Source organism: Paramormyrops kingsleyae, chromosome 10, assembly GCF_048594095.1.
Source record: "Paramormyrops kingsleyae isolate MSU_618 chromosome 10, PKINGS_0.4, whole genome shotgun sequence".
Taxonomy (NCBI): Eukaryota; Metazoa; Chordata; class Actinopteri; order Osteoglossiformes; family Mormyridae; genus Paramormyrops; species Paramormyrops kingsleyae.
This window is the reverse complement of record NC_132806.1, coordinates 15,488,632-15,499,199: the sequence shown is the minus strand read 5'-3', so window position 1 is coordinate 15,499,199 and position 10,568 is coordinate 15,488,632. Positions and strand designations below refer to the sequence as shown.

The 10,568-nt window shown below is 44.0% G+C and overlaps 1 protein-coding gene and 1 long non-coding RNA gene across 4 annotated transcripts; one reads left to right on the top strand and one right to left on the bottom strand.

The window, feature by feature from the left end:
• The first annotated feature begins 364 nt into the window (after window positions 1–364).
• On the top strand, window positions 365–2,422 carry LOC140593293 (uncharacterized). Its single transcript, XR_011993570.1, has 2 exons — window positions 365–1,191; window positions 2,146–2,422. It is a non-coding gene; the product is annotated as an uncharacterized lncRNA (long non-coding RNA).
• Window positions 2,423–5,816: 3,394 nt separating this feature from the next.
• LOC140593292 (transmembrane protein 272-like) lies at window positions 5,817–9,846 on the bottom strand. 3 transcript variants are annotated; one of them, XM_072717381.1, is made up of 5 exons: window positions 9,622–9,846; window positions 7,935–8,022; window positions 7,476–7,526; window positions 6,881–7,084; window positions 5,817–6,441 (listed from the first exon to the last, which is right to left on the bottom strand). In XM_072717381.1, exons 2-5 carry the CDS (start codon window positions 7,999–8,001, stop codon window positions 6,224–6,226), a joined length of 540 nt encoding a protein of 179 aa, XP_072573482.1. In that variant the 5' UTR covers window positions 8,002–8,022; window positions 9,622–9,846; the 3' UTR covers window positions 5,817–6,223. The 3 variants fall into 3 exon arrangements, with proteins under 3 accessions (XP_072573482.1, XP_072573483.1, XP_072573484.1); XM_072717382.1 differs by lacking the exon at window positions 9,622–9,846 and adding an exon at window positions 8,949–9,218; XM_072717383.1 differs by lacking the exon at window positions 9,622–9,846 and adding an exon at window positions 8,620–8,879.
• Between the last annotated feature and the right edge of the window lie 722 nt (window positions 9,847–10,568).

Here is a 10,568-nt window from a genome sequence, read left to right as displayed (position 1 = left end):
CCCCAAATTGGACATCAATTTGCTACTTAAGAAAGGCTGAAAGGTTAGACTATTTAATCTTCTGAAGCAACAGCCTCTTTCTCCTCCGGGATAGTAGGCAGCACAATAAGTCTTGCCACTGGACGAACATAAGTCCTCTGTCCTATCTGGACCTCAGCAGATCTTATCTGTCCATCCAAGCTGGGGTGCACCTTACACACCTTGCCAATGGACCAGTGAGCTCTCGGCAGCTGTGGATCCATCACCAGCACCACCGCATCCTTGCAAATTTCTGGTAGCTCATAATGCCACTTCTTCCTAACTTGCAGATTTGGCAAGAAGTGTCTTATAAAGGCTGACCAAAACTGATCTGCCAGGGTCTGAGAATATCTCCATCGGCGACGACTCAGACATTCTGTTTGGGGATAGAGAACTTGAGGTAGGGCACCATCCCGCCGCCCCATCAAGAGGAAACTAGGAGTTATAGGATCAATGTCTGCCACGTCAGAAGATACATATCCAAGGGGCTTTGAATTCAAGATGGCCTCCACTTCGAGTAGTACTGTTCTGAGCACCTCCTCCGTGACAGACTGGGCCCCCACCGTCTTGTATAAGGCCGCTTTAACTGATCGAACTTCTCTCTCCCAAACCCCACCAAAGTGCGGGGAAGCAGGAGGGTTGAAGTGGAAAGCAATCTTACGCTTTGCAAGGAGATTCTGCAGCTCGGCTGACATAGCTGTAAAGGCCTCATGGAGTTCCCTTTCCCCAGCCTTAAAATTAGTCCCCTGATCAGAATAAAGCTCAGCTGGGTGTCCACGTCGAGCTATGAACCTCCGAAGTGCCATAAGAAAGGAATCAACATCTAAGCTGCAGAGGAGATCCAGATGGACCACTTGGGTTGTGAGACACTTAAGAAGGATCCCCCACCTTTTCTCCAAACGGCGGCCTATTTTCACCTGAAATGGCCCGAAACAATCAACACCAGTTGAATAAAAGGGTGGTTTGAATTAGAGGTCGACCGATATATCGGCCGGCCGATATTTAGCATTTTTTAATGTATCGGCATCGGCCGATATCCGAGTGCACTACGCCGATTTTCAGACAGGCACGTCTGCGGGCAGCCCAGTGTTATTGTTGCTGTGGAACACGTGACCCATGCTGCCTTGTGCAGGACCACAGCCAGAAGTTTTGGAAGAGTCCTGGGATAATACGGTAAGGCTTAAATTCTGATCTTTCAATGACCTGTTTATTTAAGTAGTTTGCTATGAAATGTTGCTTTAAAAGAAAACGCGAATTACGCTATTGGGAACTGGGGTAATGATAATGAGCCTTCAACCAACTGTAGCTTACAGGTAACATTAAGGATCATTGATTCTAATAGAGTTCGTTTTGTGCGCTTATTGGTGGGCTCACAGACGTTTTTTAATCGTTAAAAATCATTTTAATTGTTAACATTTTAATTATTACCATATCAGCCCGATGTTATCAGTTATGTTTTTTTTCTTGTGTCGGAGAGTTTCACTCTGTGAGTGTGTGGGGCGGAGCAGGCAGCTCTCAAATACTGCAGCGTGTGTGAGAGTTGCGTTACTCTGCCCTGATCACAGACAGCGCCGTCCTCGGAGACACAGAGCTGCTAAGAACAATGCATGGCGGAGAAAAGTGTTTGTTCGAAAGCGTGGTTACCATTTACTTGAGCTGATGCTGACAATGGTCCTTCTGTGCAACTTTTTTTCATTTGAGACCGGAGATTCAAACAATTTGTCAGACGTCTAGATAAAAAGTGCATGACTTTGCGCAGTTAGTTTCCTCATTAAACATGTCTATCCTTTATACGGGCTTATACGTAGACAACGTCACAATCACTAGGGGCTTATGTTGTCCTTGCATACAAGGCTGTGCAATACGACAGTTATTTTATTTTATTTTCCGGGATCACTAGATTCTGATTGTGAATTTGGCTTTAAGCTATCTGTCTGCTAACAACAGAAACAACATGTTAGTGTACACTACTCATCATACCATGATGCACTTAGTGTTTTTTTTTTCTTCAAAATGTATTGGAGTGTAATTGTTTTAATGTGCATGGAATACTGGAATTGTAGAATGAATTGAAGATGAAGGTACTATAATAAAAATTCTAACCTTGCATTTATTCTTCTGTTTTAGTAATTGCTGTCTGATGGCTGAACAAAAATCTAATCCTGTATGGCAGCATTTCACAAAGCCAACACCAGGAAAAGCCAGGTGCAATATCTGCAGCAGACTGGTGAGCTTGGGAGCTGAAGAATGAGTTTGCTGCTAAAGAGATTCTGATGCTGCTATCTTTATTGTTTATAAGTTTAAGTTGTTTATAAGTTGTATTGTGTTTTTGTTATTTAAGTTTATATTTAAATTTATATTTTAAATATTTAAGTCAGTATTCAATAAATGCTAAGTTGAGAAATTTTGTGTATCGTTTGTTATTATTAATGTGATATTTTATCATGCAAATAGAGGGGAAAACATCCAATTTTCGGCCAAAAAATATCGGCAGCATATATCGGCCATCTGCTGACCCTGACTCCTAAATATCGTCATCGGCATCGGCTATTGAAAAACCCATATCGGTCGACCTCTACTTTCAAGGTCTTCCCTCTGGTGAGATCATCAGCAGGGTTTCTGGGAGAATCAACATAACGCCATGAAGAGTGCTCAGTTAGTTCGTGGATTTCTGCTACTCTGGTACCGACGAACACCTTAAAATGGCAGGAGTCGGACTGTAGTCATCATCTCAACACAGTAGTGGAGTCAGTCCAAAAGACAGTGTGCCGAATTTGCAAGGTCAGCTCCTTCTCCAGAAGCTGGGCCAGTTGAGCTCCACTAACTGCTCCGCAGAGCTCTAAACGTGGCATTGACAACATTCTCTTGGGTGCCACTCGAGAACGTGCCATAACAAAGGACAAATGGACCTGGTTGTTGCTGTCTTCTGTCCGCAAGTAGGCCACCGACCCGTATGCCCTTTCTGAGGCATCACAGAAGACATGGAGGTCTCTGACTGCTTCTGCGGTGGACACTGTTACTGGAACGTATGGACGAGGGATACTTATGCCGGGAAGCAATTGTAGCTCATCTTCCCATTCCTTCCAGGCCTGCATCAGTTCATGTGGGAGATGTGGATCATCCCACCCTCTGTGCTGGTCCCACAGACGCTGTACCAATATCTTAGCTCGAGTCGTGTAGGGGAGAATGAAACCTAGAGGGTCATATTGGCTGGCTAATACCTTATATATGACCCGCATTGTTGGTACTTCATATTCAATGGGTCGGTGTTTATATGCCAGGGTGTCTGATGGACAGTTCCAGCTGAGACCTAGTGTGGACTCATGGGCATCCGTCCTACTATGGGCCAGCCATAATTCAGCACTATCCGACTTTGCCTCACATGGAAGATGACTGATCACACAGGGAACATTGCTCGCCCATTGCCTCAACTCAAATCCCCCCAATGTCAATAGCTCCCTCAGCCTCTTTACTAGTCTTGTTGCCATTTCAACTGATGGTACACTCTGCAAACAATTATCTACATAAAAACACTGCTCTACAGACAGTCTTACATCCTCCTCTGTTCCACTGTGCTCTCTTACGTGGTGCTGCAAAGCGAACACTGCGCAGCAAGGGCTGCAAGTAGCTCCAAAGGGTAGCACCTGCCATTCAAAGACATCAGGTGTTTCATCTTTCTTCAGGTCACGCCAAACAAATCTCAAGAGTGGCCTGTCCTCCGGCAAAAGGTGAACCTGATGGAACATGGCTCTAATGTCTGCGCTGATTGCCACGGCATGCTCACGAAATCTAAGCAGCACTCCCAAGAGCGAGGGACTTAAGGTTGGGCCTGGGAGCAGTGCATCATTTAAGCTGACACCCTGGAGCTGAAAGGAGCAGTCGAACACCACTCGAGGTTTGCCGTTGTGATGGACTATATGATGAGGAAGAAACCAGCACTCACTTCTTGCTTCGAGATCCTCTGATCTTAACTTCACCACAGCACCAGACTGGACTAGCTTCTGGATCTCTCCCTTATAAATGTCTGCTAACTGTGGATCTTTAGAAAGCCTTCTCTATACATTTCGCAAACGGGGCATAACTGCTTCCATTGGGGCATGAAACTGGGGCATGTTGCGCTTATGCAACAGAGGTGTTGCGTAGCGCCATGTCCCTTTGATGTTGACGCGAGTTGTACTAGACTGCAAGAGGTCAATCGCTTCTCTATCCTGTCTGGATCTGGTCACCTCTTTCTCACTCTGAAATGGGATTACATCCACCTGCCATAGCTTCTCAACATTTCTTAACTACTCAGCGGTGCTTGGCACAGTGGAAGTGAACAGACACTGGTGTGGTTTGAGCTGCTGTTCCACAAGCATGGTGGGACCCTGAAGCGTCCATCCTAGCCTGGTTCGGATAGCCGCTGGCCCTCCTGGTGGTCCCAGTCTGACAGGCCCGATGGGGGTAATAATGTGAGGGTGATCAGCGCCAATCAGGACTAGAGGCCTAGCATTCTCAAACTGCGGTATTGGCAATCCAGCAAGGTGTTTGTATTTCCTTTTCAGGGTTTCGGAGGGGTAAGAATGTTCCGCTAGAACCAGATGTGGGGCTGTAAAGGCTCCTGTAATCTGGAAGCGTTTTTCTGGCTGAGAGAATGGAGAGACATGAAAAGAGACTGATGCACCTCGAAGTGTCTGAATCTCATGGCTAATAGTGCTGAGAGACAAATGTTCTGGTGTGCCCAGTAGACCGAGTCTTCGTGCAGCGTCAGGTAAAAGCATTGTCCGTTCAGACCCGTCATCGAGAATGGCAAAGGTGTCTATTGTTTGGTCTTGGTAGTGTAGGAATACTCTGATGACCTTTAGAAGGACTCGACTGCTATTACCTGGCCTGTCTAGATGGAACACCTTGGCGGCTGCGCTAACCAAGCACGTCTCTTCCTTGGGCTCATGCTTTGGTACTCTGTCATTGACAGCGTGCAGGACTCGTAAGTGCCTCCTCTGGCAGATTGGGCAGGGTTTCTTCAAATCACATTGGGCTGCCAGGTGTTGCTTAGCACAACGCCAACATCTTTAGGCCTTTATCCATTCCCCTACTTGGTCTTTAGCAAGGGTTGGAACCACAGGGCACTGACTGAAGTAATGCTCAGAATTTCTGCAATAAGGGCAATATGGCTTAGCTTTGCCTCAGGCCCCTTCCTCTTCTGATTTACTAGAGTTGTTCTGAGCTCCCCCAGCTCCAAGCAGGATGGTCGCAATGTTGTGATAAGGACGCTGTCTGGTACGCTGTGCACCCCTTCCTTCACTATCCTGTCTCATAGTCAAGTCATCACCTCCCTGGCACCATGACTCAAACTTCAGCCACTCTGCGAAATCTGACATTGAATAAGTAGTACCTGGGCGATGTAACATATAGCGACGGAAGTCTGCTCTCCTTTCTGGTGGTAATTTATTCAGGAGGCGAGCTACGTGAGAGCCACACTTTAACTCGACACTTCCTGCAGGGCCTAACGTCTTAAGCATGCCGACCAGGGATTGCACTTGGAGGGCGAACTTCTCAAAGGCTGATGGGTCATTGCGGTTCACGTTGGGTGAGTCCATGATGTTGGCAATCCTCTTCAAAGCAATCTGGTGTGGTTGACCGAACCTCTCATTGAGCGCTGCTATAGTGTCTGAATAAGGTGTAGGTGAATGCAGGTACGACTCGGCTATTAGGGAAGCCTCTTCTACCTTCAAGTGGTCTACAAGCACTTGGTACTTGAACATCTCTGTACTATCAGGGGGCAGAAGATTCTCCAACGACATCTTCAGACGAGCGAATGCGCTTGGGTCTTTACTGTGGAAATGTGGAAATACATATTTAAATGTAGGACGTTATACCCACATCTGGACATTAACGCACACGGACTAACTTCCGCAAAACATTCAAACTCCCCGATGTGCATTCAAAAAAAGGTTCATGCGGCTACAAAACTGTCAGCCTTTCGTACAATGATCATAATTCATAATAAATAATTATTAGAAAAAGAAAAAATGTACAAAAAAGCACAAGAACAGATAAGGATAAAATAGGATCAACTCCATACACTTTAGGGAAACAATGGTAGAGAGAAATAACAGAGCTACAGACAGACGTCACTTCATTCAGTGGCCTGAGCAGAAGCCTGGGGGTGGACTGTGAATGGGACAGCCCCCCCGCACCCCACCCCACCCCACCCAACGTTGACTTAGATGGTCCAGTTGAATCTACCAATCGTCTGCCTCCTCCCATACAACCACAAGTAGATGAGCACGAAGATGCACCCCAGCAACATCGCCCCCAGACCGATGTACATCAAAGTGGACGTCCAGAAGGCGAACTGGTACACGATCTTGTTGCAGTACGGCAGCCCGGGGACCGTCTGGTTGTAATTGGCGGGATAAATGGAGTAAATCCATACGTTTCCTGAGTGAACAGGAAGAAAAAATAACCATCAAGATGCTGGAGTGTGAAAGAGGATCAGTGCACTGGAAGTGTTTGGCATCAATGGTATTTCTTCTTTAGTCCCAGAAGTAATTTCTGTGAGGATTAAACATGATTCAGTTTACCGTTTCATGTCACATGATTCAGTCTGATCCTTTCATAATTACATGTTCCAGCCATGGTACATATACAAACATTTAATATTTAACGTTCCTCATAGAAAGAATGCCTCAAATTTTCTCTTACTTTGATGAATTTTCTTGCTAATAAAGGTACTCAGATGGTGAGCATACTGTAAATTTATTTGTGAGCAAAGAAAATTGAATGTACTTTTAGTAAATGTTAAGTGAGTTACATGCAAATGTAGAAATGTCCACTGCTTGTGTACGTTCACACCAAACGCCGCTCAGCACCGTCACACCTGTGATGAACCAGCAGAAGGTGAAGGTGGTCAGCAGGGTGCTGGCGGTGCCACACAGGCCGCTGACTGGGCTCCAGCCACGGTCCTCATTTCTGCGGGCGCAGGGCAGGCACACCATACCCATGACCAGGCCGGAAATGCCAGACACCAGCAAGAAGATGGGAATGTAGCGCTGCTGGGGGCAGTCGTTTAGGTGCACAGCCCCTGCGTGGGGGGAGGCCAGACATTCCCACTGTTACCCAGGTTAACCTACTTATAGGTACAGCAGCTAGGGTCCTGAACCAACAACCATCCATCCATTTTCTATACCCACTTGTCCTATATCCTATACAGGCTTGCAGGGTTCTGGAGCTACAGGCACAAGGCAGGAATAACTCAGGATGGGGTGAAAACCCATTTCATAGCACACTCACGCTATTCACGCCTACGGTCAATTTTGGCAGCTCCAGTTAACACTAGCATGTTTTTGGACTGTGGGGGAGAAACCAGAGGAAACCCCACACAGAGCCAAGACGGCGACCCGAAGCCTGGTCCCAGAGATGTGACGCAACAATGCCACCTGCTGCTTGAAGTGCTTTACTGCAGCAATACTTACCTACAGCAATCTGAGCGACAGGAAAGGCAGTCATGAGAACTTTGAAGACAACTACATGGTGAGAGAAATGAGGGAGACAGACAGATACAAATAGGTCTTTCAGTCTCCATGGACAATGAACTGACTAACCAACATATATCAATGCCAACGGATTATTACTATAAATCACTGATGACTACATTAACTCTATTCACTTTGTAAGTAACTACATGCATTTGTTACAAATGTTCTCATTGCCTCTACTGCACAAATAAGCAGCTAGATGCACGAGATTGACACTATAATATGACGTCAAATAAAACCGCATTAATAAAATAATTAATCTCGTTAAATAGTGAATTGTAATTCCAGTTTCTTGTAATTCTTATTGATATGTGACCTTTGCTGCATACAGTCTGTAAAGCATATTTTTTTTAAATAGATGAAGCAACATGAAAGCAGGTGACGTAGGTAACCTACCCTGTACTGGTATGCTGACCCGCGACTGGTTGTCGGCGCTGCGCAGTAAATTACCGCTCTCCTCCATGGAGAATGACGCTGAGCTTGCCTGCAGGGGGAGACAGAGAGCAAGCGAGCAAACGGGAGACGGGTAGCACCAAGGAAAGGGTGCAGTCTCCGGAACGAGGTTCAACTTACATTTGAGGGCAAGTGCTTAATTTCAGCCAGGTAATTAAATTTAATTGTTCACTTATATGACTGAGTAAATGGGTAAATCAGCAACCTATACATTTACTTAAAGTTAACATAGGCTTAGCTGGTAGGCCTACTGGATATATGACGCAAAAATGCTGTCAAAATATATTTCTCTAAGTTCTCTTTTTTTTTTGTTTTTTTTTTTTTACAAAGGTTTTTCACAATGGGACGGATTATAGCATTTTCTGACTGTTTTGTTCCAATTCATATTGGTCACTTTGTCGATTCTTAATTGTTTAGTACAGTAATTGGTTAACTTTTTCTGGTTGCTTTGTCGTGAAGAGCTCCTGTATTTGGGCCAATCTTTGCATCTCTGCCACACTCTATTTAGACCTGAAGTAACTTAAGACATGCATAAACTAAACTCCGTTTTTAATCCCTTAGCCGACGAAGTTGTCTGGTTTAGGTTTGACCGTAAAGGATCGTGCATAAAATTTTTCAAATTTCTCACCGACAGGTGTCGAATCGGGACTATCGTACATAAAATACTTCTAAATCAGCTGATACTTATTAAAACGTGTAAATCAAGCGATCTGACGTCCCCGTCGGTCACGCCTCTGTCCCCCCAGATTGTTCGAATTCTTCATTGGGGTGTGCGACATGTACGCATTCTGCTCCAACACTATGCGAGCCGCACGGCGCCGATGAGCCCTGTCTGTAGCGGCCGGTCGGGCATCGCTAGTAAATAATAATAATAATAATAATAATAATAATAATAATAATAATAATAATAATAATAATAATAGCATTGTATATAATGGCTAAAGATAATGCACTCACCGTAATGAAATACGTAATAGCCTATAGTATACCCTAACTGTCGAAATTAACGGTAAAAAATGTTTACCCATAAACAACTAATATCAAGCTGCAGATTGCGTCATGTTGTCACACATTTTATACTGGCATTTTGACATTTACTTCACTGAACAAAGGGAGCTCTTAAAAGATTAATGTATTAACATTTTATATTCATCACGTGTTTTAACCGTTTTACTTCAGGGTTATATAAAAATCTCACTTCACAAACGAGCGTTTTTAAAATAAGCTTCCTAAAGTGAGAAGCATCTATTTATCATTTTTAATTAATGTGCAGTTTTAATAACATTTTATTAATGACCCGTCGTGTTTAAAATGACTAGCATCAAACACTCAATTAGTTTCAGTCATAGTATGCAGATATATTTCGAAAAATATTATATTTTGTGCGCTTGATACAATTAAGTAATTTTGACACCCAGTTGCCCAGCGAGGAAAGCAAAAGCTGGGGTTAAAATCAATATTAAACACCCATTTGGTGCGATGACTTCCATAAGAATATACCTTATTTGTAAAGTTAACGAATTTAAAATGGGGGACTTCATTACCCCAAACTGTTAAGAATAAGACCCGCATTCGTTTACAATTTTTAGAGTCCAGGGAGTCGACATTACGCGATGAAAAATTTTCTTACCTTTGGTACCGAGGACAACTGGGAAGCAGGTAAAAAAAGAAAAGAAATAGACACAATACAAAAATGCCCGGCAAAACATAAAATGAAGATAATGATGTGGCGGAGTAGGAATGCACAGTTTGCGCTAAACTCGACGGCGCTGCGCACATTTCCCTACGGCGCGAGACTGTGCAGTAAGGATCAAGGGGCTTAAATTAAACAATGCTGGTCCTTTCTTAATTCAACAGTTGACAAAAAACAGTTCAGCCTGTTTTTTGATTATAAACAATTAGATATATATATTTATATTACTGTAGTTTTAAACTCGGGTTCTACTTTGTACATTTTTTATTTGTAGTACTTTTTGAGGCAAGACAGTTCCCTGGTTTCAAAAAGGACAGTAATACAGATGAGACTCATATCTTAAGACAAATTAAAAATTTACAAAACGAAGCTGTCGCTTTGCTGTGCATATCTGCCAATAGACCAGCCAAAGGGGGAGTAGAGCAGCTGTCTAATCTGACAATGCTGCCCTGACTATCACTGTTTACATTTTTTTTTACCAGGCCTATCATTTGCTATTCGTTAGGAGTATGGCTTCGTGGATTCGTGTACCATATAAATATAGACAAAAGTGATGCACACACAGAGTCTCTCGGCTTGATTTAGCTTCTGTCTAATCAAAGTTTTAAAACAATGACCGGGTTACTGGTTTTAAAATTGGTTTTATACTAACAGCGTTTTGTCTTTGTCACCCAAAACCCGATCGAAGCACTTACAGCGGGACATAAACGCTGCTGGAATTTGCCTGGCCCGCGTCAAGGCCGTAGCCGAACTTTGGCGGATCAACACGTACAGGCGAGGGGTGCGAAAAACATTAAAAAGGTCAATGCTTACATTGGTAAGTGTTTTAAACCACATCAGCACGTATTAAATAAGTCCAGTAGATCTTGTGCGACTGTAAGGAG